The sequence below is a fragment of the Struthio camelus genome, chromosome 2 (genome assembly GCF_040807025.1).
Source record: "Struthio camelus isolate bStrCam1 chromosome 2, bStrCam1.hap1, whole genome shotgun sequence".
Classification (NCBI taxonomy): Eukaryota; Metazoa; Chordata; class Aves; order Struthioniformes; family Struthionidae; genus Struthio; species Struthio camelus.
The window spans coordinates 23,919,519-23,947,176 of NC_090943.1; the positions used below are offsets into that span (position 1 = coordinate 23,919,519).

The 27,658-nt window shown below is 39.5% G+C and overlaps 1 protein-coding gene across 4 annotated transcripts in view; it reads left to right on the plus strand.

The window, feature by feature from the left end:
- ST8SIA6 (ST8 alpha-N-acetyl-neuraminide alpha-2,8-sialyltransferase 6) overlaps nucleotides 1-26,958 on the plus strand; it is a 50,551-nt gene extending 23,593 nt beyond the window's left edge. For 2 of the 4 annotated variants that reach the window (XM_068934650.1, XM_068934648.1), the window contains exons 5-9: nucleotides 7,604-7,748; nucleotides 8,962-9,074; nucleotides 10,365-10,457; nucleotides 13,399-13,871; nucleotides 18,139-26,957. In XM_068934650.1, coding sequence (XP_068790751.1) covers nucleotides 7,604-7,748; nucleotides 8,962-9,074; nucleotides 10,365-10,457; nucleotides 13,399-13,867 — 820 coding nt within the window. In that variant the 3' untranslated portion in view covers nucleotides 13,868-13,871; nucleotides 18,139-26,957. Of the gene's footprint in view, nucleotides 1-7,603; nucleotides 7,749-8,961; nucleotides 9,075-10,364; nucleotides 10,458-13,398; nucleotides 13,872-18,138 lie in introns of all 4 variants that reach the window. The other 2 variants (XM_068934649.1, XM_068934651.1) reach the window with 2 other exon arrangements.
- Nucleotides 26,959-27,658: the final 700 nt, after the last annotated feature.

The following is a 27,658-nucleotide window of genomic DNA, read 5'->3' on the forward strand; positions in this document are numbered from 1 at the left end:
TTTATTCCACTTGACCTCTATTACCTTCTCCCACTTCAGTACCTCTTCTGAAAAATGTGTGCTAAACATTCTTGCAGCTTATAAAATCCTATTCCTCCTTGAAGGGATTAATTTGAAGTATATTATACTCTTAACGCATATAACAGTATTGCTTAACATATCCGAATATTTCAATAAAACATAGTTGAAATACAAATAAAATATCCTGCAAGGTCAACATACGCTTACATAAGCTCACACCAACATCTAATCAATAGCTTTCCTAATACTAAACAGATCAATAATTCCACTGCACTCTCTGAAGTCTTCCATTTCAGCATACAAGGAAATACACAGAACTGAGATTACATTATGGCTTACTGAGATTACTTAATAGTTGCAGACTAGATTTGCTGCATGTTTAATAGACCATATGTAAAATCAGAAGTAAATATTCAGAGACGTACTTCCATTTCAGAAGAGAAAAAGGCTGGCAGGAGAGAGAGCATGACTGGTGACAGTTTGAAGAAACAGCTGAATCTTTTAATTGCTTGCAGACTTTATATTTTCCTAAAAGTTGGAAAATTCCTATAATGGGAAAGTAATTTTGGATCAGATTGAGCTAGTTATATTTTCATGATAGATTTTAAGTGGTTTGAAAATTTTATTACGTTTTTTACATATTCAGCCTCGTTGGTTTCCAATTCAACCTTGTGGATTGTCATTGTCTTAGATATTTATGACGTTACTTCATTTACAGACTGTTCAAGGGCTGCTAGCACAGCACCGATTCTTCAACAGATGCTGTTTCAGGCATGAGAATTAAGTACTCTTTTCTCAAAGATTGGAATATGTCATAACATTGCACTGTTAGAAAGCATTGATTTCCCAGTATTGACTGGGCTTGACAAAAAACCTGGAGAAACCAATAACATTGTCTAGAGCCCCAGTGCAGTACGGTAAGATAATTCCTTGCTCACTTAAAAACATTACAGAGTGGACATAAATTAAAAGTAGTCTTACTATTTGTAGATGCACCCTTTAAATTTTGGTGTTATGTAGTGGACTTTTTCATGGGTTGTACTCTGAACTGTCATAATAATCTCTGTAATAATAGGCAACCTCAAAACCTTTGTTGTCTTCACATGTACAGTACAAATACAAATACCCAAGCTAGGTAAACTATTAAAACAAGTTATTAGACAAACACAGACTTTCTCTGATCATTAGTAAGCCAGACATTTGTCACTTGGTATACTTTGCCTTTTATTCAAATGATACTGCAGACTGTTACCAGACACACTAAGCATATGGCTGTCACTTAAACTGATTACAATAGTTACAGTTTTGAATATTTGCTATTCTTACTTTGTGTTTGGTTACCTATTTTGTATGATGTTTCAATTCACTGTTTGGTAACCAGAGATCTGCAAAGGGATCTGACTGTGCAAGCACTGCTGGTGTGGATGATGTGCAAATGCTTTATAACAGGAATATTATGATATGCTTCTGCAACAAACATTCACTTGTTTGTTGCTTACTACAGACCTTTATAAAAGGTGAACTGAAGAGAATTTATAGTTTGTAGAAATACAGGGATAGACGGGATCTCAAGACTATCTAGTAGTCTCTGGACTTGCTGTGAAGTCCATCTTTCTTAGACAGACTTAAGTGTATCATCTAGGCCATTCCTGAAAGATGTTTGGCTAAATGTCTAATAAAACTCTCCGGTCAATGAAATTCTGCAGCTTCCCTAGGCAACCTTTTCAATGTGCTTCTTAAGACTGGACCTTAACTTTCTTTAGCGCAGATGAAAATGCTTTCTTCTTGCCCTTCCCGCAGTGGCCTTAGAACAAATACTCTTTAGAACAATTTTGCATACTGTAGTGCTTCTGCAGCGTCTATCCCTATCCACTTTTCCCTTCTTTCCACCTCAGTTTAGTCCGATGTATATTCACAGGGAAATATTTCACACTTCTGTCCTCAGCAATGAAAAATGTCCTCTGGCCCCAGCTCTACAGACGCTTGTGTCACACACTAAAGTGTAGTCTGCACAACAGCAGTCCTATTAAGTTCACAGAGTTATGTCATGTTCTGCTGGCTCTGGTCCCCCTGGTTTTGTATTCTCTTTATGATTTTTAAAAGTATACAATCTATTAAAAGCAGCCTTTTAAAAATGAATAAGGCAACTGGTCTTTTATTTTAAAATTATGAGATATTTAGAAAATAAGTAAGTGCAGAAAATGCTGCCCCTTGAGAACCAGGTTAATTATGTTGGCCTAGTGATCCAATTCTAGACTGGAACAGACAAAATTCCGGTGCTATATTGTTTTCTGTGTCACGAAATATGAGGCTGTGTAAAATTTTAGTGCAGAAGCAAGTGCCTTTTCACACCCAAGTATTTATTTGCATAAAATATTGACAAGTTACAGAACAAAATGGCTTTAGCTAGGCATCGTCTTTGATGAAAGAAGGTAATCTGAATGACAACTGTCCTACTTACTGCAGGAGGATGAAGCAAAGGTCCTCTTGCTGCCTTTATTAGTAATGTGAAGGAGTCAGGAGTCTAAACTCTGCGGAAGCTCTTTGCATAAAGACGAATGTCACCCCTATTAAATATTATAGATTCTTCACATCCCACTTGGGATAAAGACTGCACTGGCTTTTGGACCAACCAAGGAGCTCTGCTAGCCCTTGGCTAACCACTGACTGCTTTAACCCTTATGGGCGGTTCACGTTCAGTTGTTGGAAGGAAGGTGCTGAGAGGTCTGCACTCTCCTCAAGATGTGTGTACATTGTGTCTTGTCAGCAGGTGTGAGCAGGCTGTGCCCAAGCTCTGAACCGACCGAAAGATATGTATCTATACTGGTGTGGAACCAAGATGAGCTAATTAACTTTGCTGCCAGGAGGGATATAATAGCTTCATGGCTACACAGCTGCTACAGAAACTTCAGAGAAACTACATCAGCGTATTTAGATCCTGCAGATACTTACACAGCTGACTTCCACTGAACTAGTGTAGATTTTTCATGTAAAGGTTTTGCATTGTGCAAAGGGTTTTGAAAACAGGTACGTTCAAGGCAGCAGTTCTGTGTTACTGCCCAAGGGTCAATCTATACAACCAGTCCAATATCTGAAAACATCATTATTGCTTTTGGTTGTCTCAATGTTTGGACGACCTTCTTGAGAAAACAGGATTTTCTTAGGTTCTCAGCACCTGCAAACCTGAAGAAATTGTTTGGATGCCATGGGTCCTCCGAGTTCCATCCTAGCTGGTCTCAGCAGAGAGCTGGGGCCATGGTAGTTGTTCCAAGAAGGAAGAAATTCAGCAAAAGCATCTGCTAGTCAACAAAATACCTTCTCCAGTGCAACAATAACTATCTGTTGTCTTTAATATGAATAAAGCTTCTTGGGCAAAAGGAGTATACTGCTACAGTTAATTTATTGATTAGGATTATCATGACTGTACTCATTCAGTTTTATAAAGTACATATGAGCAGTCCAAATGGAATAATCTTGTTACACTGATTTTGTTCCTTATTTGTTACAAGTGAAACTTCCAGATAATGCAGTCAGCTCCCTTTTGCTTGTCTTGGTACAAGAAATATCTGGTTGATGTTATTCCTAGAATTTAAAAAGAGCTCTGAAGTCTCAGTCCACTTCCAGCTGCTTGCAGGAGAAATGCTGCAGGAAGGCACGCCTCCCCAGATAAGAAATTGGCAATGCCAGCCTGCAGCCTAAAGGAGGTACTTGCTCAACCTTGGGTCCTCCAAATGTTAGGTCCTTTCACTCCGCCTTCCTTCACACTAGACTTCTAATGGTGTGGCTGGATCTTAAAAATGCTTTGTTCTAGAGCAACCCAGATGTTTAGCAGCTCTGTTAATGATGCGAACTTAAACCTTCTCACCATAAAACATTTCAATGTTCTTACACTTATCGGAGCTGTATGCTTAGCCTATTTAGCAACATCTCATCTTCCAAGAGCTGCCCTATATCTCAACATTTTCTCCTGGGCAGAACTCCACAGGCAACGTGGATCACTTTCCATCCTTTCAAAGGACATTCAGAGTTTGACTTTAAGGTAGTACCGTTTGATGCTGTTATGATTCTGACGCTTGTCTCTTATCTCACCATCTGGTTAGGAAGTGTTTTGTATTGTAGCTTTTACTGGTTTCTCTCTTGCCAGATGGAATAATACACAAATTAAAATACTGTCTTGGCTTTGCAACACTTTACATATCATACTTGTTAAAAAAAATCCATTTTTACAGTACATGTCTCAGGCTTATGAAGCGTGTGCTCTTTCGGGTGTCATTACCTCGTGATAGAGGTCACGTATGAGATTAACACTAGAGATGATGATTGTGGCAATAATTACTTGAACCACCCAGTCTCTAACCATTTCTCATCGCTTGCTGTCAATTGTAGAGGTACCTTGTGTCACAGCTTACATGAACAGATTGCTGAATATTTTTCCAGTGGGTTTTGCGGTCTGCAGGTTATACACATTGCAGCTAGAGCTTTGTACATCGATACTTGGGCACCGAGGAGTTCTGTGTCATGCTTTGATGCAAGTAAGAAGTTGCTGTTGGCATGTCTAAGCCTTTAGCACATATGTTATTAGATAACATAAGAATATATATCATTAATCAATATGTATTTCCTTGTCCTTACTGTGTTTCTGAATTAGCCTGCCTTTATTTTACTGCCTCAGCAGATCCATTATAATATTTAAAATTATTACTTCCCTATGAATTCTGATATCTGTTTTTCTTCAATCTGTTTCTGCTTTTATTGAAGCACTCATTCCCGTGGAGCGAGTAATAAAAAGAAAGAATGCATCATCTGTATTAATTAATGCTATCTATCATCAGTTTGCTTTTTCAGATTTTGGTAGCTATCAGACACTTCCGTTTTATGAAAACTGGGCAGGGATATTCTGGGGTTATTCCTTTCTACTCTGCATGTCCTGAAGTTGTTACAGATAATATTTAGGCCTGCTTGGTTTGACTTGGAAAAAAAAATCAGGGATTTCAGAATTACGATTTTTGTGATTCGTAGTCTGTATGTGATTGTCAGGGAGCATCAAGGGGTGGCTGCTCCCTACGGGAAGGGAGCTGGGATCCACCTGCGGTGATCTGGCCAGCAGCCACCGCCCCTCTGCCCACGAGGGAGCCGGGCATCAGGGACAGCCCCAGCCCTGGGCATTGGGCACTGCCACAGGGACGGGGATGGGCTGAGGCTGGGCTGGGCGGTTGCCCATGGGTCCGGGCTGGGGAAGGGGTCAGTGGGACCCGTGGCTAGCCAGAGGCAGGGTCATGGCAGGTTTGGAGCCAGGCACCGCTGCTGCATCGTGGGGCAGGGACTGATGGCCCCGTGCAGGACTGAAAGGGAGGCTGCAGCTGAGTGGGGTGGGGGAGGCTGGCTGTTAATACCCTCCGGGTAGGGCCCTGATAGAGATTTTTGAATTCTCTTACTTCCGTAGCTGCAGCACATCATTAAAGTTAAAAAGAACTGGTTAAACCAAAAAGTTATCCAGAAGAGCAAGTGGACTCTAGTCAAGAATGATTCAAGACCATCCAGTGCCTTCCCAGACTTACTCATTGGAATTTCCTGCCTCATTGCTTGATCTGTATTTTTCCATATATTTAAAATAGGATAATATATGCCTAGAGCAATTATTTTCATCATTTAGGTACCTCCTGACCCACGTGAGAGTAGTCTCAGTTCCATCCCCACCTGTGTACCTAGTGTTTCCTATTGTCCAGGCACCCCTTATGGCTGAGCGCCAAGCAATGGGAATCGTGTACAGGGACTGGAGTGGAATATGGCTTGGACAAACTAAACCATGCTGCTTACTCTCTCATGAGTAATATTTTCCGCTATCATTTCCTGATAATTTTCCTAGTAAGATCATGTAAAATCTATGCCATCCCAGAACTCACTCATTCCCAGTATTCCTCACATATCTGGAAACTTTGTCTGAGGGTCCTTGAGGAGTTCCTTAGCTCAGTATTCGAAACAGTATGTACCAGAAAGCCATCTGACAATTCAAATGGTACTCTTTCTTTTGGTCTTTTGTGCGTGAATCTAACGAACTGCCTACTGAACATTTTTCCCCCATTTTGGCCGTTATTTGTACATGTAGTATGATGCGCGAAAGAAAAGTCAGGTTTGGAATCCTCACAGACCTGTTCATTATCTTCCCTGTCTTCCAGAAAACGTCATCGTTTGGATTCTTCCATGTGCTAGAACATGCATCATCTCCACCAGAAACAAAACATTCCTTTAGTGGAATAGTAGCTCAATGTAAATTGCTGATGAAGTTCTTACCTGTGTCTTACCCTCTTAAAGTCATCTTACTTTCAGGTGGAATTTAGCTTGTATTGTTTAACTTATTCCAATGCTTTCTTTTACCTTTCTCACTAAAAAAGTCTGAAATAAAGCTTTTCTTTTCCTCTGGCTGTTCCTGTAAATTATTCCTTCTGAGTTAGGAAAGGAAAAATTATCTATTCCCTGCTCTGTTATCTTTTTCAAAATTCCAGGCAACTCTGTGATCAATGAATTTTCTTCTCCAAATGTTTAGTGTTTCTTTTAATGTCTCATCTAATGAGACAGGTATGTCCTGTCAGGTGATAAATAACCAGTGGCCATGAATGTTTTAGCCTCACAGTTTGAAAATTGGATCCAGTGGTAGCAGAGAGAACATCGTTCCCTAAAGCAAAATGCAGTGTAGGCCTTCAGCTCTGATTTCAAAGAGGGCTCATGGTGCTTTTCCTTTTATTTCACTCTTTCTTAATAATCTAGGATATTTACATACATAATATTTACATAAAGCTTGAAGGTAACATAACTTTACTCCTACATAATCTTTAAAGGAAGGAACTCCTTGCCCTCTATCTCTTTAGGCACTTCCACTGGGTATTGTGGGTAGCTGCTAGGCTATCTCCTTGCCACAGAGGGGGTATCTGTCTTCTTTTGCAAGTTGTCCTATAATTTACTCAGAATCTGTGATATTGTGCGCAGCAAAACTGAACATTTGCAGAAATGAATTATTATGAATTATTAATTAAGCCATCTACCTGTTCGGTAAGCTAAACTCTATAGCCAGTATTTCCCATCATCCATTCCTTATGTCTTGGTTCTTTCTTTCTTCAGCCTTTTGGTTTCTTACAGTCACTTATTCTGTGTTAATTGAAATCTGTTTGTTAATTTTTTGGGGACTGAATCATGTTGTCTATACAAAGCCTAACGTTGGTTTTAGCTGAAGACTCTCAGTGTTTCTAATGATAATCTTAATCTTAACAGTTGATAATAAGGATAAGACTGATTATGGGCAAGATAAGGATAAAACTGATTCTGACTTTTTCTGGATGGAAAGGGAAGAGAGAAAAATAGGGTAAGAGAAGGAGTTCTTGGACTGCTTATTTTATGAGCTTTTTTGTTAAGATGGGCTTGCTCTACAAAGCAAGTCAAAGCAAACAAAATTATAGAGGGTTCACGCAGCCTTTTGGTACTTAGTTAATTAGAACTGATTTTCATTCTCCTAGTTCTCTACCACCTCTTTTTTACTCATTTACCTGTCCTTGAGTGGATTTTCTTTGTTTATTTGTTTGTTTTGCAGGTCAGAATTAGCATCCTGCTGTGATGCAGTACACAATTTTATTGCTTCTCAAAACAACACCCCGCTGGGAAGTAACATGAGTTATGAGGTGGACAATAAAAAGACCATCCTCATCACGGAGGACATTTTTAGGATGCTCCCTATGGTAGGAACTATATCTTTGCCTCTTACTATAATTGCAGTATAATAAATGTTTCGGATTAATAATAGAGCATGTGTATTTCTTAAGCTAGCTGGAGTTTTCTGGTCTGTGTATTCTCATGTAATAATAAAACAAACTGTCTTTCCAGAATTGAAAAAAAAAAACATTTTATCGTTTTGTCTTGAGATACATTGCCAGGCAAAGTGGTGTTTGCCACTTTACGCACACTTTTTTCCTTGTCCGTAATGATAGTGCCCCTTCCTGTTTCTCTTTGGGCAAGCTGATGGGAGAAGCAGGAAAGAGACAGCTATATGTAAGAAAGTTTTGTTTCAATTTTACAAGTGGGTTTAGTTTCTGCACTTGAAGTGTTGAATGTCAGTGCTCCCACAGCGGGAGAGACTGAATGAGAAGTGTGTCTGTTTCTGAGACCCTTGGATAACAGCCAGCTATATTAATGTAAACTGAAATAGCCAGCAGTTTACATTAATATGCCAGGCTGTGATCTCTGCTGGTTCACAAGTGGATGCACTTAGCTCTCATTCAGCTCCTCTACTGCAGGACAGTAACCTCTAAAAAGAGTAGTAGTAGAGAGGGTGAACAGCCAGAAATGGTAACTGCTTCAGCTCTCAGTGAAATTCTCTTATGAATTTAAGCTAGGACACATGACTGTCCATTGCAGCATCTTGCAGGTTTCCCTAAAGTCATTATTTTACCTATAATATAATTGAATGATCACAAATTAAGAATCATTTACGAAGTTACCTTCTAACCACTGATACAGTCAATGACTATGTGACAACTCGCAGTCTGTTACAATGCAGAGTAAAATGGATGAATTTAAACTATCCTCAGGAAGAGTTAGTCCCTAAGTCCTGTGAGAATTCAGTCTGCTACAAAATCATTTTTGTGTTAAGCAACCTTAAAAGGTATTCATCCAATTTAACAGTCCAATGTTATTCCCTCAAAGTGCTGAGGACAGAGCTAGCTGTTCTCAATCTGCTGGTGACTATTTTTGGCTCTTGCCTACCCAGGCCTGGCAACCCTGTCTGCTCAATGGTGGATGCTTTCACTGGGATGTACTGGATTAAACCTGCAAGCGCAAAGGGATTGCACAAATCATGCTTTGTGTTCCTTGCCACTAGAAGTACAAAAGAAAAAAAAAGAAACAATTGAAAAAGTTATAAAACATTGGATGTGTCTTTTTATTTGTTTGCAGTCCTCTCCTCTTTCAGTCTATCCCTTCAAGAACTGTGCAGTGGTTGGAAATGGAGGCATTCTGAAAAATTCCAGCTGTGGGGCTGAAATCGATCGTTCTGACTTTGTGTTTAGGTAAGAGCTGCTTGATCTTAACTGAAGAGTGTTGAGTGATTTTAAAAGCTTGGCAGACTTGGAAGCATGCCAGCGCCAGTTTGTACCAATGAGAAAAGATTTTGACATAGTTCCTCATTTCTGCCTCTCTGAGGGTAGGTACTCTTTCTACTTCATAGATTTCAAAACTTTGATTCCTAAGCAGAGACAGGAATATATGGGAGGAGGTATAACCTACGACTGCAAAGATACCTTGCCATGGATGTAGAACTTGATTATCTGAGAAAGTCAATTTTCTGTTCACTTAACATCTGTCTAAAAACATCCATTTTCTTGGCTTAGAGGACGAGATTAAAAAAAACCCTGAAATTAAAAAAATGAAAGACTGATGTTAGATGTCATATATGTACATTTACCTGTGGGTTACCAAAGGGTTTACTTACCTTTAGGTTGGCTCAGCAATGCAGTTACTGTTGGCACCTTCCGTTAGCCATCTAAAAATTAGGCTTCTCGTTTAAGCGGTTGTTTCAGCTTCCCCTATGGACTGTGGAGAAAAATAGGCATATTCAGAGAGTGGTTCAGCCCACCTCTCTCAGCATGCACCTCTCAGAATCTAGTTTCTGCAGAACAGAGTAACCAAGTGAAGATTCTTTTCGCAGTGATGTCCAACGACACAGTCTTCAGGATTTTGTCTCTTTTCCTTTTTTTGACTAATATTTGGTCTTTCCAAATTACAAAAAGTCTTTCCAATTAGATAACTGACCTTAATAAAAATGAGGAATCTGCATACTAGGATGCTAAATCTAAGTAAGTGACTCACTTTAAAAAAAAGTACCTACTTTACCTTATACCAAGCTGCTATTTCCCTAATTGGGTAACTTACGTTGCCTCGTGAAACAGCCGTCAGCCTTGTTCTGCCAGCTGAGGGACTAGTGTCAATCATACTGTTTTTAAACAGAAAATAATAGAAGACTTTCTGGAAAATGCGTTGTTTAGGCAAGAGGGGCAATATTTTCTAGCAGATAACATAGAGAATTCATAGATGGGCTCCTTATGAGATTTTAGCTTTGCATCTGATTTGAGAGAGCTCATTTATGAAAATGAGCTCTCTGTGCTGTATTTTAACCATCTGTACAGTAGATAAAGTATTTTTACCAGAAGTGCTATAAGCCTTATTTAATACTTGTAAAGTGCTTAGAGATCTCTGGGAGCTGACATGAAAATATCATTCCACAAGAGAAGAATTCGCAAATAATAACTGCAAGGCATTTCCGGTGGGCTTCTATTTAAGTAAGTGTTTCTCAATTTCAGGTGTAACCTCCCTCCAACCACGGGAAGCATTAGCAAAGATGTTGGCAATAAAACAAACCTTGTGACTGTTAATCCAAGTATCATAGCTCAGAAGTGAGTAGTCCTGCATTTCTTTTTCTGTGCAATATTGTATCATGATTTAGAGTTTGTTAAAAATCCTTTGGGATACCAGCACAGAGTGGTGTAGACAGATTACTTCATTAATGGAGCTTAGTTCCCATGTAAAAGGTGTACAAGTCTAAATGGAAATCTATTACACCTGGCCTTTTTGTAACAGAAAGGAGGCAACAATACCCAAATTAGCTGGTGCCTCTGCTGGCACCCATTCACACTTTATGAAAGAATAAAATTGATCACTGCAAGTCCAGGCCTCTTCCCCCCACAAAATCCCCACAACTCTGACAAAAAAAAAAAAAAAGGGAATTATAGTCATAAATCAGGAAAGCTTGGAAATGTGTGTCCAAATCTATCAGCAGGACTGTAAACACAAGTTCTTAATTAGTGTTCTGAAAAAGAATATGTCCTGAATGGAGGCCCGATTTCTGTAATTCATTTTCTCAGTCCAAACCAAAGCTGCTCACCCACTTTTTTCTCAGCAAAGTTTTCTTTTCAACTCCTTGATGAAAAGAAAATCTACTAAGGCCAAGCTGACTAATCTGGCATCTTCAGCAGTCTGGAGCTGCAGCTTATCTATGAAAAGGACTGCTGTGGCAGGTTATTTACTCCTTATTGACCGAACTGCATGTTATTGTCTGTTGTATCTGTATTTGTCAAATAGACAACATCAGGCAAAGTTCTTTTAGTTCAAAAGCAAGAAGGAAACAGTACAGTAAGCACAGAAATGACTAACAGGTGTTTGTCATTGATTCAAGGAGAGCGCTTGAATTTTTGCAGTGAGTACTGACTGCTTTGATGCTTACCCAGCCCTTTTTGACTTAAATGGAGATGAATTGTTGCCTCTCCCCAAAATAGAATTAGCTCATTGACCTTAGTGGGGCTGCACAAGAAAATGAGAAAGGAAAACTTGGTCCAGTGACTCAGCTTCATTGGTGACTACTGAACTGATGCATGATTTCTCTGGGTTTGATTGTGGTGTCCTGTCACACCTACACTTACTTCTAAGCCAAATTATGCTACACTGGCATTGGTAGGAGTTACACTGAAGAAAGTAGGAGCTAAGCCTGTGTGAGGATGAAATGAGATTGTGTAAGAAGTTTGGAATTTGAATATTTTAATTATTTAAACATTCAGAGGAAACTGTAAATGCTTTTGAAGGAGGAGGGGGAAGTGACTTGGCGCCATTTAACAGAGCTGAGTTTGTTTGTTTGCTTTCTCAAAAGACCGTTTTCTGATTTTAATCACTTTAATTTCTAATTCTGGCTTAGTCTGATAATGCTATTGTTAAGGTTATATCAGCTTTTGAACCATGTCTGACAGGGCATACAATGCAGATGAACGCTCTTGAGGAGGTGCAGTTCTTTTGTGTCCTAATGGAGTTGGTCTAAACTGCCCCTAAAAGTAACAAAGCTAGAAGGAAAAGCCAAGTTAGGCTGAGTCCTTCAGGCTTCTAGCTAAGAAGGGAGAGCAGAGGTCTGAATTTTGCTCAGAAGACTCTTTGTGCATTTTACACTGATAGATGTAGAGGTAATTCTGGGAGTAGAGGCCAGAAGTTCACCCCTCAGTCACCCTCCCTTGCCATGGCCTCAGGCCTGTGCTTCCTTTGGCTATGTAGCTTGCATGTACAGGGGCCCAGGCTCAACAGGAGGGTCTGAGAGGATCGCATTCAGTCTGTTTCGGAGTCTAGAGGTAATCGCACTTCTCTGGGAAGCAGAAGCTGTAAGTTTAAACCCCTTCAGACTGAGAAGGGAGATGGACCCATATCTTTCACTCCTTGCATGAGTTCAGTTGTGCAAGAGGCAACTGGTAACTCCTCCATCAGTGAGGGTTTTGAATGGAAATGGCAGTGGTTGCTGTCCTCTATCTTGAACTGAATGCTGCCTGAGAAGAGGGTTTGAATCTGCTCAAGCTGCAAAAAGAGATGAAACCAGGTCTTCCAGTTGCTGCTGTAACCATTGGGCTACTTTGTGAAAAGTAGGCTCTGATAGCCCTTAAAAGAAAGGTGAAAACACCCTGCTCAGATAGACAACTAGCTATAAAAAAAGGACTCATTCTTTGAATCCCAAAGTGGGTGTAAGCAGCGTACGTTCAGGTGATTCAGACACCTAGGGTCTATAGAGGACATGAGTTGAGTGACACCCTTGTGACTTGAATTGCTTCTGGGATAGCTCTGGAAAATTCACTAGTCAATATTTGGGATCACTGAATTATCCAATAGAGAGAACTGAGTCTTTCTGTTAACTGCTGGGGAACTGAAATATCTGAGAGTAGGATTCATTGTCTTTGTGAAGTCAGACCTCTAAGTCTTGGGAGGTATCCGCAGGTTCCCTTTGAAGTCAAGGGAGATAAATACGCATGTCAAGATTTGCAGCTATTTAAAAAGTCTATCAAAAACAGCTAAGATCCTGCAAAACTTGAACACATGCTGATCTTTTACTCTCCAAGACTGCTCAGATGCAGGAGTGAGTACTCCTATTTCCATATCATATACATATTCATGTAAGAAACAGTTTTCAAAAACACATACAATACATACCATAGTGCATGTATTTTTAAACAGAGAAAGTATGAATATGATTTTTTTTGCATTCTGTGAAACTTCTTGAGTTGATCCTCTCTGAAAACAGGTCCTGGTCTCATTAGCAGTGGATCTGATTTCCTCTAGTACCTCCTGTGTTACCAAATCAATACTATAAGGTGTGCTGTTATTATATAGTAGAGTCAGATTTTCATAATATGGAAATATGACAACATGTAACAGGTTGATATACATTTGCAATGTAGACAGGCTGAACTGGTGCAGTTGAGCCAAGTTCACAAATTATATGAATGCATGGTCATGCTGTTTTGGTCTGTAGTATATTTCTGGCAATAGTACATTTTTTTCACTCTTTTCCTAAAATGTTATATTTGCCAGATACAACAAACTAAATGAAAAGAAGACAGAATTTCTGGAGAACATTGCAGTCTATGGAGATGCTTTCCTTTTATTGCCAGCATTTTCCTTCAGAAGCAACACAGCTACTTCTTTTAAAGTATATCAAACTCTTCAAGAGTTCAAAGCAACACAAAGGGCAATATTTTTCCACCCCACTTACCTGAAAAGTCTTGCCCAGTTCTGGAGAACTAAGGGTGTGAAAGCCTACCGATTGTCATCTGGTTTTATGATCACTAGTGCTGCTGTTGAGCTGTGTGAGAATGTGAAGCTATATGGCTTCTGGCCTTTCTCAAAATCCGCAGAGAAGATGCCAATTAGCCACCACTATTATGACAACCAGCTGCCTAAACCAGGTTTCCATGCAATGCCCAAAGAATACAACCAAATCCTTCAACTTCATGGCAAAGGCATTTTGAAGTTGCAGTTTGGTAAATGTGAATCAGAATAAAAAGGTAGGTCACATTCTTCCTGCATAAAATGTCTTTAAGTAATGTGTCAAGGCAAACATTTTTGCAGTTTGGGTCTGTTCTTCCTTACAGAGACATTTCTTCCCTAGAATCAATGAAAGTTATATCCATAAATAAGTGAAAGATGGTGTTTACTGAATAAAAGTAAAGTAACACAGAGTTGAGAAATGTTTTCTAATTGTTAACTTCAGACATAGCTAGGCATAGCTAAGCACATGTTACTGCATAGTCAGCTAATAATGTCTCCTCGTCTCAGGTACCTTTCTTTCCTAACCTGTGCTTGGTTTGATATCAGTTCCCATGAAACAGCTGCTTTGGTGAATTGTTTTATTTAAGATGATCACAGACTGTGATCAACAAGAGAAGATGCCTAATCCTGGGACAGCTATGGCCTTTCCAGGTGTATACAGAGGACAAAGTAAGGATTCAGTTCACCCTGTGAAGGAGTAGCATGCATATGCAGCCTTGTTCCCTCTCGTTAGCCAAGGATAAGGTTAGAACAGTGCACTCTTGCGGCTCGGGACTGCACAACAGCTTGCGGACAGCCGTGAAGAAGCTGCCATACACTGCAGCAGATCTTTCTACGGACTTTACCCTGAGGCAGCCCAGAATCTGGACAAATATAGGATGAAGAGTCATTCTCTCTCCCTCATCCTTTCACACTCTGCCATCCCCCTTGTAGCTCTACCTTCTGTGTATTGCCTCAAAGAAACGTAGCACAGTCTGGCCCCTGGCCTTGAGCCAGCTCACTGGGTATGGATCACAGATGACTTTGGAAGGATTGGTTTGCGTATTTTCCAGCTTGACTGGCCTTGTTGGCAAAATAAGATCTGTTTGTATGGTGAGTTATTCCTCTTCTAAGGTAACTCAAAGATTCCCGGTTCAGAATGCTCTCTTCGGATTTGCCTTCCAGAGCTCTGTGTTTCCAGGGGGGGCAAGTTAATGCAACAAGAAGTGAATTGTATCATACTGCTACTATTGTATAGTGCTTTAATTGCACTGATGTAATCTTATGACTGTATGTCTCAAGTTAAATATATACAAATAGCATCAGCTTACTCAAGTCTGAAATTTTAAGTTCAGAAGCTAAGAAGGATTTTTCTTCTGGTTAGCTTATGAAGTGTATTTGAAAATAGCCTTTGATTGTATTTAGAAAATATGCTATTGAAGATACACTTCATAGTTGATTCATAATCAGAAACGGCTAATTCATAAACTATCAGGTTGCTAATGCCAGGAAGGCATAATTTTATTCCATTTCAGGTTTTTCCAAGAAATAGAAAAGGATACTGCTTACAAGCATTGTTAGAATAATAGAAAGCAAGGTTAGAAGGGACTTAGAGGCCATTTAGTGAATCCATTCCCCTAGTCTATGGCAGGAAATTACATAGAAGGAGGTGTATGTATATACAGTTTCATGTGGCTAACTTACACTTTTTTTGCCTGTAAGAGGTTGTAGCACATTGGAAAGGTTAAGAAATACATAATGTATTTCTTGCTAGTATGCTTAGCTGCTAAGCTGTTTGCATCCTACAGTTTCCCTTGTATGTATTCTTCCTATAATATTAATCCCTGGAGTTTTACCATGTAATTTTAATTGTAGGAACTACACTAGCTAAGATAACCGTTTATGAATTTTTCATCCATAAGGAAGCAGATAGAAGCCACAAAAATGTTTAAGCATCTGTACAGGTTAATTAAATGCTGTCTGTGCTTGGCAGACTGAAGATCACTTCTGTGGCCAAATTTGCAAAATAAGGTGTAAGGAAAAAAACAAGTAGAAAGATAACTTGTGCTGCCTAAGACTTTTTTCCACTATGTTTATCACTTATATTTAAGAAGAAAGTTAGCCCTTTAAAATCAAAGAAATGAAATGCTATCAGTGTGAGCTACCATTCTGCTACTATCATTAACTATCAAAGATAATTGAAATTCTGTAATAGCTATATTTCAGTGAAGATGGCCTTTTCTAAAAATTGAACAATCTCATTTTTTTTTTTAGTTGCCCGTTTCGGTTTTTCTCCCTGTCCCCTGTTAGGTGGGTAGTTGAGGAAGGTTCCTTATAGCACTGGGTCCCCACAAAAGTCTCAGGCAAACCTTTCTTCACACATCTCTGGCCCCCAAAAGTTTGCTGCTGTAAAGAAGATGTGAGTGAAGCTGATCTGCTGCAAGCCCCTGTGTGCTGCAGGCAGGTAGCAGGTACTGGAACACCACAAGGAGGAGCATGGCTGCCTCCTAAGGAATCATTTTGGCAGTGTTGCTCATAAACTCCATCCGTGCCATTGCAGAGGTGACCCTGGCTCATTGGAGAGAGGGAATTGGCAGAAACAGGAGTCCTGCAGAGTTGGTTCTGCGCGGTGTGGGAAACTCCACTTGCCTTAATATCCACTCTTGCATGGTATGATTGTGCTCAACAGAGACACATGTCTTCGCTGAAGTAGATGCAAACCTATCACAGAGTGTGCGAAAATGAGACATCAGCCAAATTTTAAAATGTAACAATGATCTATATTATTTTGTATTAAATTACAGGGTCATTTCTGCAGTGGTCCTGCAGCTGAAGGAAGTCTTGTTTGCTCATTGGTTTAACCTGATAATCCTGAAAAGCATGTCATTAGCTTCAAGTAAACATAGGCTCAAGGAGGGGAAATGGCCTGATTCATATTTAAAAATAGGTAGAAAAAAATTATTAGAAAAAAGGTCAGATGATAGATTAATCAGTCTGGCAAAAATCTGATTGCCCAGAAGCCTAGTGGAAATGCAAATATTATCTGCCAAGTTTTTTTCAGGTTTTATGCCTGCTAGGAAGAGGCAGCAGGGAAGATGAGGATACATTGCCTTGACATCCAGCGCAGCAGCCTTAAGCAGCTGCTCGGAGGAGGGAGTAGACAGAAACAAAACTGAGATTCTCTAAGGTTGATGCGGAGAATATCGCTCAGTCATCAGAGCACAAAGCACTGAAGGAGGAGAGGCTGCGAAGAGATGTGCTGATGGTTAGTGAGTAAGAATTGCTGAACCTCAGCCTGAGTGTGAGTGTATGTTACCTGCAGAGTAAAAATTAGATCTGAGCTATTAAACTCCAACCTCATGGATAAAAGAAGACCTATGTCTGACAGAAGAGAAGCAGTGCAGCCCTCCAGCCAAGGTGGAGCTAGCAGGGTGGCATTGTGTGGAGCAGGTGGCTGCCTGTTTACTCCCTCAGGAATTACTGTCAAAGCGAATCGTGTTGTTCCAAACTCTGTCGGTGTATGTATATTTTTTTGTATTGAAAATTGCTGGAAAAGTGAATAAGTTATTTATAGCAATAGGATACCAGCACGAGCTTAACTTCTGCTAGAATACTCTTATGCTTGTGCTGTCGCACTGTATCTAGGGTAGTATGTACTGTCCCACAATTTACCTTTAATTACCTTGAGAAAAATGATACAACATTTTGAAAATAAAGACACTCTGGATTCCTGTCCAGCAGCCAAGTTTCTGCCTGTTCTTGACTTGGGCCAGTATTATCCAGCCTGAATTTATTAGATGTATCCAAAGTTGAAAGAAAGGTCTTCTGCTGTAGTACCCAAGCAGTATAGCTGTTAACCAAACACTTCTCTTTGCTCGTGTATTCGGCCACAGAACTAAAAGTTAGGTGTTAAGAATAATGTCAGAGACAAAGCAAGTGGAGATAAGTTGTTTCTGTTTAGCTAAAAACACTCAGAATAGAAAAACGGATATGAAATTTTAAATCAAATGAAAAATATTTACAGTTGTTTTTTATTTTGTTTTCCAAGAAGGAATTAGCCTGCTGAAGAAATAGAAGCATTTCACTCCCTACATGTTTTAAAAAGTGATTATGATAATCTCATATGAAATATATTTATATTCAGGTTTACAGTGAATGTGTTCCATCCAGATGCTGGTTAGACCCAGCCTTGTTTAGCTTAGGAAAACTGAAGAGGGTGGTGCAGCTGGGGTAAGTATGAGCAGTTCTGGGGTATTCAGAGAAGGAGTCCTCCCTTACAAAGAACAGATGCTCGAGCTAGATCAGTCACTAGCAATCCTGCCCACCCTGGAGAATTTGGTGTGCCTATGATACTGTATAAGAAATGTCACAGACAGACTTCAGTCTGAAATGAGGCTGAAAAAGCAGATGCAGAAGGTGAAGTGCATACGCAAAGGCCTAACCTCTGGTTTATTTTGAATATAACAAGCAGTTTTCCTACTATACAAGAAATGTCAGTAACATGTTTTATTATTTTAATTTCAGGATGATGATCCTGAGGAGAAAATTTGTGTGTATCTCAGCAGTTTGGTATTGGATTTGATCTGATGTGATTTTGTGAGCGTTAAACTGCATTACTACAATACAGAGGAATATTTTACATTTGGGAAGAAAAGAAATTGATTTTTGACATAGTGATTGCTACATTTCTGAATTTTGACTGATCAGTTTTTTTAATGCAAAATAACATATATTTGGGAAATTTAGAAACTCCTGACTATTGATTTAATCTTAGCAAAGCACAATCTCAGGATGGTGGCAATAGGTGACATTCATCATGTTTTGCTTCTTAAATTATAATCATTAAAATATTTTGACATAAGATCTCTATTTTTGTTAATGTCATGTAATACAGGCAATAGTCACTTGTGTGGTAACTGGATGAGCTGGTAGCGAACATTTTCAATTAAGAACTTGACTGTATAAACACTAAGGCTTGTCTAGATGAGAAAGGTGATGAAAAGAGCTATAGTGGAGTAATTAATTCAAAGCTAAATCATTTTTAGTGTCCCAGGGTGCATAGATGAAAAAATCCCCCCGGGTTAATGATAGTGAAATAGTTTATGTGCTTTAAGTTTATGGCCAATAGATAATGCTGTAGATTTAATGGGATCACTCATGGGAATGATGTTAATTTTGTGAACAAATGTTTGAAGGACCAGGGCCGTATAATTATTTTTAAACCCTCTTACTGCTTGTGTTCCTGTCTAAGGTGCAGTTGAGCTCCAAATGAGAACCATAAGCTAGGTTTTGTGCTACAATTCCTGGAGTGCCAGTAGGGCATGACTTTGCACGCATCCCTCCCATCCCAGATCCATATCTCAGCCTACATATAAGCTGGACCAGGCACTAGATAAATGAACTATGTCATCCCTATCATTTTTTCTATTTCTCACCTGACATAACACCTACTGATATGTGACTACAGATAAGGAAACTGCACTAAGCATTGTTAGAAGGGAGTTCCTCTTATAATCAGCTCCAAACTCTTCTCCTATACCAGGGCATATGATAAAAGAACCTATGGTCACTTAAACCCCATGCAGTTCTAGTGCTTAAAGTTTCCCTATTGTCCTGGAATACCTGTGCATACATACTCCTGGGCAACATACTGCAACAAGAGAAAATGAAATATCAGCCCCAGTGGAAATAATCACAGTAACATTTATGGGAGCCAGGGCAAGCAGTTGTTTCTCTAGCGATGGCTACTTGTTATTATTACTCATATGTTTTACTGCAGAAAATCCCTCAAAATGATAACAACCAGTCTCTGTTATAAGAAGAATTTTGATGTCTTTTTTGAGGGTATTGAATGATCAGTTCAAAGATAGAGTATCCTTCTTATCCTTCTTGTAGAGTCAAATAAAATATAAGGTATTTTGTTTACCAAAAGTCCTCTTACCGCTGTAGCTCCCTACTCAGCTGAAGTTTAAAAAGCATTCGATATTCCTGTCATTGAGGATAGACTGTTGAAAAAAAAAATCCTAATTAAATGAACTGGACCTTATAAAATAGATTTTTAAACTGATACTTTATAAGAGCATTTCTGTATTGCTGTAATATTTGAAAGCTTATCTTGTAGCAGTTTTATAATCACATAAATAATCCTAAAAATATTAGAATCAATTGTTATGGTTCTAGGTCTGTTACTTGAAACATGTTCAGCATTTTGATTCATTTCCAAGGTAGTGATATCGGAACCTAATACTGCTTGTACCCAAGAAAAAGGGTCCATAAGTCCTGGCTGTATATATTAGCAATAAAGTCAATTTGTTGCAAAATAAAGTTTATTAAAAAAAAAAAAAGGTGATGCTTTAGAGGATTGGATGCCACCACTTAGAGAACATGGGCCTCTGAGTGTCAGCAGGGCTTTTAACAGAAACAAAAACCTCATCATTGAGACCAGGAGTACATCTGCCTTACCAGCTGGTGACTAAGAGAGGCCAGTGCAAGAGTTTGATTTGCCATAATCTGCTATAGTTCCAGCACCACACGTCCGTGTTTTATCTTCACCAGCAGTGAAGCTCATACCAGTTTCTGGCCCAGGCCTGGGGCAGTGCTCACGTGCAGGGCAGGCTGCTGGAAGAACTTGCACCCATGTTTCCAGTGGAGTGGTGAGGAGGATGGCCCACGGCGTGATGTCAGTCCTGGTTCCACCAGGAGGGAAACAACGTTGTGCACGTGAGTGCCTACTGTCACACCTCAATTATAAATCAAAGCCAAACGTGTACCAAAAAGAGCCCCTTGTGCACGCTAAGTCATTAATGTAGACTATCCCTGAGTGTTTGTAGCGGGAGGTTGTGTGTCCTTTGGGTGAGGCAAACACAGACTCCTGGGCTGAGGAGAAGCACCTCATGCTTCATCCAATCAAAGACACAACTGTGTTCAGGCAGGGACTATAACTTATTCCAGCTCTAGACTAATGCAATGCAATGAGAGAGTCGTGACTGTGTAGCATTTCTTCCTTCTCACTGTGTTTTCTTCAGCTTTTGGCGCATTACCTCAGAGGGCATGTGACATAAAGATCTCCATAAATATTTTTCATTCCCTCCCCCAGCCATTTATTTTCTTCTGTCCTGGTGAGCTCCCACCTTCTTGAGCTCAGCCTAAAGAGATATTAATGCCACATGATTTTCATTTTAGTGATATGTGAACACTCTAGGAAGTAAAGGCTGATGAATTTACCTACTACAAGGTGAATTAATCATTCCAGGAAATTTCCAGTTACCTTTTGAATTCCTTCCTACAGCTAACTGACTGAGCAAAATCTGAACTGCTTTCATGTTATCCCTTGGAGGTATGTCCCAGAGACTTAACGCTATCTCTATAGCACTCGATTAAATGGTGTCCAGTAGTGCTCCTAGGCACTGGCACATGCTCAGCTGTTTTGTTAAACTGTCAGAAGGTTTCTGGCAGGCGTCGTACCCATGCCCACTAGCCCCCCTCCCTCCCCCCTCCAACAATGTGCAGCAAAGTTTGGGAATTAAACTGGCCCAGGCACCATTCCCATTAAATGGTTTTAGAGTCAAAACTACCATTTTGTTTTGGAAGCAAGGAGGGATTTGCTAACATAGATGAACCTAGTTGACCTCTGTGCCGGAGAATATTTTCTGTCACATTACACTGTGACAGAAAATACACATTTTCACTGACATTAATATGTCAGTGTAGATGTTGCATCCAGTTAAGAGGTCCATTTTCCTTGAGGCTTTCTGCCTGATACCTGTCACTGCACAGCATACAGTATTGATGTAAGGTGTAAGAAGCACTAGTCACAGTTTCATTATAGGTTAGTAGTGCAGACATTGTAACTGCAACTGGACAGTTAAAGAAGACCCTGGACCAATCTTTTAAGAGCCCTATACTCTTGCCTTTGCATAGGAGTAGAAACAGTGCCCAATGTGACAAGACCACTCAGCCATGTAGCCGTATACCACATACTGCACAAACACATGCCATGAAGACTGTTGCCTTTGGACTAGCTACGTGATCTCAGATTATTTGTCTCCAATAAATTCATACATATTTTAGAGATTGAGATGATCTTGCATGTACTTAGAGGTGATGCAAAGAGTATTGTTCACTGCTCAGATTAAATTTGATGAACTACTCAGCATGAGTAAAGTGGCAGAACTTGGTCTTATGTAAGTAGCAGATGTGGAGAGGAGAAAATAAAATTCACTTGCAGTCGATAGCCACTTTTTGCAAAGGGATTTGATAGCTAGCACCATATTGCATTATCTCAGTGAGTAAATGTATAGAGTGTACCATGTCACACCACAAGGAGCTGAAGTTAACTGCATGTCTGGACTATCTCTGTGCAGCTATGTTACTTATAACTCACGTGTATTAGTAGCCGGAAGGTCTATTGGAATGTGTTTGAGAGAGGTTTAGCTAGAAAGAAGAAACCTATTCTAGTTTCCTTGATAATAAGGGGCCTTAACTAAAGGAGTTTGATATGTCGGTCACAAATGAGAGCAAATGGAAAGCTCTGTAACATGAACAGGCACTCTGATTTTTTAATGCTGTGTTTCAGAGAAATTTAAACTTGCCATTGACCTAAAGACCTGATCCTTTGTGCTCTTAAAGCTCTCTGTGATTTATGTGGAGCACGGGACTGACAAGAAATGCAGGGATAAATTGTTAACCTTTCCTACAAATAGTCTTAATTCCTCATAGTATAAAAATACGCTCTCTTAGATGTTAGATTAAGAACCTATTTTTAATGTAGCTTTCTCAGTCCTTGCTCCAGCCATGGAGTTATGTGATGCCAGTTGCATCCACTTCACTTCACAGGAGTGCAGATCTTGTACTTGGTTTTATTATAATTACTGCTGCTGTGTGCTTGGTGACTCGTTTTTGTTAATTTGTGCTGGGCTGGGCATGCTAATAGCAGTGTTTCTGTGTGACAGGGTACTGTTAGCTTGATCAAAACTTGCTGAATTATGGTCACTGTGGTAAAGCATTTTTTCTCTGATAGCTGAATAAATTATTTCTGGTTTATTTTACATCTCTGCCAGGTTAACGATGAATAAATTAATTTTGTACGAAGGCTTTGAAATGTTTGTAACGTTTTTGCAAGACGAAGCCAAGTCCGTTTTTGATTAAGTATTCTTGACCAAAGGTTAGGAAGAGCTTTTCAGTTCCCCTTACTTAATATGAAGAATAATCATTTTTAGGGTTTCTTGGCCTCCAGTGCTGTCATGCACTGTGGAGTGAATACTGGGATTAAATAGTTTTCTAAAGATAGAAACACTGACAATGTGCTAATAGTTCCACTGTACCTCTGCAGAGGCTGACAGAGTCCTTGCAGATGGCTAGTTCACAGCACTGTTAGATTAAAGCCTTCTTGTCCGCTTTTCTTCTTTTTTCTTCTCTGAATCTTTAATATTGCATTTTCCTTTAGGACCCACTGCTGCCTAGAGTTGGTTACTTCTGCTCCCAGAGTGGGGCAGTATGTAGTTCCGTTTAGTGTCTGTTAGTGAGTTTGTGTGCCTATGAATCAACACCATCATGCTCGCAGCATAGTAAAGCACACTTAAAATTGCTTTGTTTACAGTCTGAAGGAAGGCAGCATGGTGGGATACTCATATTGCCTGAGCTGCTTAATCTGGGCTGCACCTGCCCAGCGACTTAGGCTGCAAGGGCTGATTATGCAGTGCGGTACTGTCCTTGCCCTCCACCCCTTCCTTTGTGCCATCTCTGGCCCTTGCCCGATTCCACACTGAGGCGTTTCGGCAAACTGAGCCAGCTGCAAACTAACATGGCAGCAAAACGAGGGAGTTGGCCTGTGCCAGCAGAGCCCGGGGAATTTCAGAGTCAGAGCAAAGGAGGGAGTGAGGCCATGTGGGTGGGAGTGTAGGGACACAGCAGGACCTTTTTGCTGTCAGACGGCTCTTGAGCAGGCTCAGCTGCCCCCTGAAGCCTCACTTATGCCAGAACTAATGCACAGGAGCTCATCTCTCCCCAGTAGTGACAGAAGGCGCTTAAGCATATTAGGTACTCCCACTATTTGATTATTGCTCCCCTTCCTCTCTTTTCCCTTAGTCTCATTTGAACAAGATGTCCGCCATCAGCAGGTTCAGAAATGACAGCCATAAATAATAATTTTGACGTGAAATACTCTTTCTCAGTTCACTGTTAGTAAACTTGCAAGTTATTCAGCATGCCTGTGCTTTCAGTCTCTGCTAATCCCAGAATCTCAGACAGCATCTGCAGAGAACAGAGCTGCGCAAGCTCTGGCAGTTTTGAGACCGGTTAATCTCATTTTGATTCTCCGTCCGTTATACACTAGTGATATTTCTGATGTATTGCCATACTTTATTCAAGGTGAAATTCTCTATCTTGTGTGAGTCAGGAGAAGAAACTAAATGATCTACATGACCTTGCACCTTCTGTGGGATCCCCAAACTAGTAGAAAAAAAAATACTTGTTGTTACATGTCATTTGATTGTATCTAATGCAGATATTTGGATCTGCTGATTGGTCTGGGTTAGTTAATCACTCAGACCTTGACTCTTTAAGAAGCCTTTGTGGGACTATGGCCTGGTATGGCAATCTGGATTTCAAAAACATGTCGACCTGGAGATCTTTCTCTGTTCTACCACTTGTTCTAATATGAAGAGCATATGGCGTAAGAACTTCAGTGCCTGTTCAGTAGTGCCTCCAGGGACTTCTCAGGTCTGTAAAGTACGTGCCGACTTGTGTTCACGAGTGTGCGTAGGAATAAGCCAAGGAACATTCTGTAGAGCGCTTTATTCTGAAACAACTTCTTGTATGTGAGTTTGTTAGTTAAATATATTAGCTTGAAATATTCATAGCCAGGTAATCCCTCATCTTCCAATACTTCAACTGCAGGTGGTCTCTTTCATCTACAGAGTTGCTAGCCAAGAATGTTGACAAAGGGATTTATAGTTACCTGGCTCTCTTGATTTCGAATCTGTCATTTCAGGTAGGACAGTCATCCTTCTCTGAATTTCTGGACAGCTGTTTCAAAGGCTACCGATCTCCTCTCAGGATACTATGGAGAGTAAGTCTTTCATCTACAGAGCACATACATCAGGAAATTTGTATTTATTGAGCTTTGTTCCAGATTTAATGAGGTACATATTAAGTATTTCTTAATTGGCTCTAAATTGTAATAATGCTCAAGTAAAATATGAAAAGATCTGGGCATGCCATTAAACAAAGGAACCATTACTGATTTAGTGGTCTCCTTTCATAAAGCAGCATTTCTAAATTCCTTCCTATTCTGTGAATTCAGACACACAGTTGAAATTACCATGGGTTACTAGGTTACCATACATCAGCTTAGTTAGGGTAGCAATCTGTCAGTATACTCTTAGTGTGTAGCAAATTCAAGTAATATGGCAAGAGTTCAACCCGATAGATTACATCAGCTTGAATTTGCTATAGACCAGTGTCAGTTAATGTGTTCACACATTAACTAAATTTATTACTGTGAGGCATGATAATTTAGACAGCTGACATCACTCTATGTGTGAGCAGAAATGGCCTTTCAGTGGCAGATGTTGGCAAATTCTGACTTTAAGGATGAGCACGATCCAGCTGTGCTTCTTTATTGCAAGTACTGGAACTGTTAGAACTGGTATTTACTCCTGAGGTTAAATATCAGAAGGAATAGCATCCTCCCATTGCTATCAAATAAATAGTCAAATCTGTCCCTTGTGTAAAGTTCTGATGTAGCTTTGGCAATACAGTATGCCACGTTAAGTGTTTGTTGCTGCACAGCAGTATCATTTTGTCTTTTCTTTTTTCATTCATTTTTTCTTCAATGAGGGAGAAAACTCAGAAAACTGAGTGATGGAAGTATTTAATGATCCCACCATTAATTCATGGTATCATGGCAAGAGGATATCAGAATTAATAACGCTAATGACTGTGACAGGATATTCCCTTCTAAGACAAGAGTACTCATTTTAAATTCTTCACTATTCACTTTAGTCTCTGACAAGAAGAGATTCTTCACAGCAAGTCTGTAGTTCAGCAGCCTGCTAGGCTCTCAGTTCTTGGCTAAGCTGTGAGTTGATTCTCTAAAAATGCCTCTTTCTACTTCTTCTTACTGTATTTTCTGTTAATACTTATGTTACAGAACCATTTTTAAAAGCTTGTGAAATTAGAGTGCAGAAGCTGAAATTTATGCACACTTTATATGCACATTTTATATAGTAGCTTCTTATGTAGCCTTTATATTAAGATTTTTGATGTTGCTTTCATCAAGTATCTAATTAAAATTATTTTAAAATATTCATTATATTTTATTCTACCAGGGTAAGCAGAGGGGGAAGTTACATAATGTCACCTAAAAAAACAATGATACAATCCAAAGTCTAATTTTTAAGGGTATTTTACTGAGTTCCAGAAGGAAATTTTCAGTAGGCATTTGAACACTTGCTTCTCAGGTTTACCTTTCTAAGGCAGGTCTAAGAGGCCACCTCTGCTTCTGTTTTAGCTGATGAAACACAAGTAAGAAGATAGGCAAATGGAGAGGTTCCCAACATGGCATTTCCAAAGTGCAAGTTGTTTCTTTTCAAAGATTGTTCCGTGTGTCAAAATATGATTTCACATAGTTTCCACAATAGCTTTTGTCCAGAGGCTTCATTGTCTCTTAAAGAGTGTATTGTTTGCGTTCATTTCTGTTCCATTCTTTTCAATACGCGTGTCCAAGTGGAGCTTAATCATCCTTGGAGCTGGTAGAGTTGTGTTCCACCTGCACCAACAACCCCTGTGTGAAGCTGCTAGCGTAGGCTCTGCAACTGTTACTTAGAAAAAGGTTCTCTTAAATTCTCTCACCACAGAAGCTGTTTACGTTTGCAGATATAGACTTGATGTTCCCTGTCCTCACATGATTAGAATGTGTGCAATGTAGCATAGAAGTGTCTTTTTGCAGGATTTAGGAGGAGGCATGGGATGCCCCTCAACAGTGCGTATGCTTTTATTACAGAAAATGAATATAACGTTGTGTTGTTGAGTCATCTGTTAGCTGACTGAATTTGTACTTTCTTTTCATATTTTTAAGTGCCTAATGATTTTTTTGTCAAGGAGGCGATGATTTCACTGTTACAAGGCATACTTAGAATTCTGCACTTGTTACCTGTTCTGTAATAGAATATTTTTGCAATTTCTGTTTGGAAATAAAGATGTATTAGACATAGTTGTGAGATTTCTTTCTTTTTGAATTTCTGAGACATAACAATTAAAAATATGCCTTCTGCAGTATAGCAATGCAAAAAAATGCATTAGACTGATTCCTCTACGGCAGTGTTATCAACTGTTGGTATATATATGGACACTTCATTAAAAATGTGTGAGGAAAAAACAAGCTGGGTATTTTGTATGGTGGTGCATGTATAAATATATATTCCTTAAATAATACCTTTATATCATTTGCAATCTTTTCTATTCCTGTGTGGCAACACAGTTAATCATCTTTTTTATTATTTCTAATGACTTGGAATAATTTTTTTTCATACAGATTAAAGAAAAGCAAACAAGAAAAGGAACTAAACGAACATCAAAAATTGTTGCAGTTTTCCTTTAAAAACAGCTATGACATTTGAAAAAAATCTCTGAAAGTAACTAACACTTTGAAAACAGTGAGTAACTGAAAATGTGAATACCTTTGGATATGTAAGTTTTTCACACACGATACTGATCATGAGTACGTGTAGTAGATGTATCTAGCAGACCTCTGGGCATGTTTTAGTGGCTTACTTGCTTGTTTTTTTCTTAATGTAGGTTTTGGTTATATGACACATACACACACAGATACTTGACGTGGGTAAATTTCAAATGGACGAGTTTCAGGGAAAGCATTTTCCCTTAGTGGATTTACCTTTTACTTTTGGGGAAGAGAAGGCCATATAGTTTCTGTGCTACTTACTGGGACTTCTTCTCTTTGGAGAAGCCGACTGTCTCATCAAATCAGGTCAAATGTGTACATGCAGTTGTTTTGTGTGTGGACTATTATCCTTTAGGGCCCTCT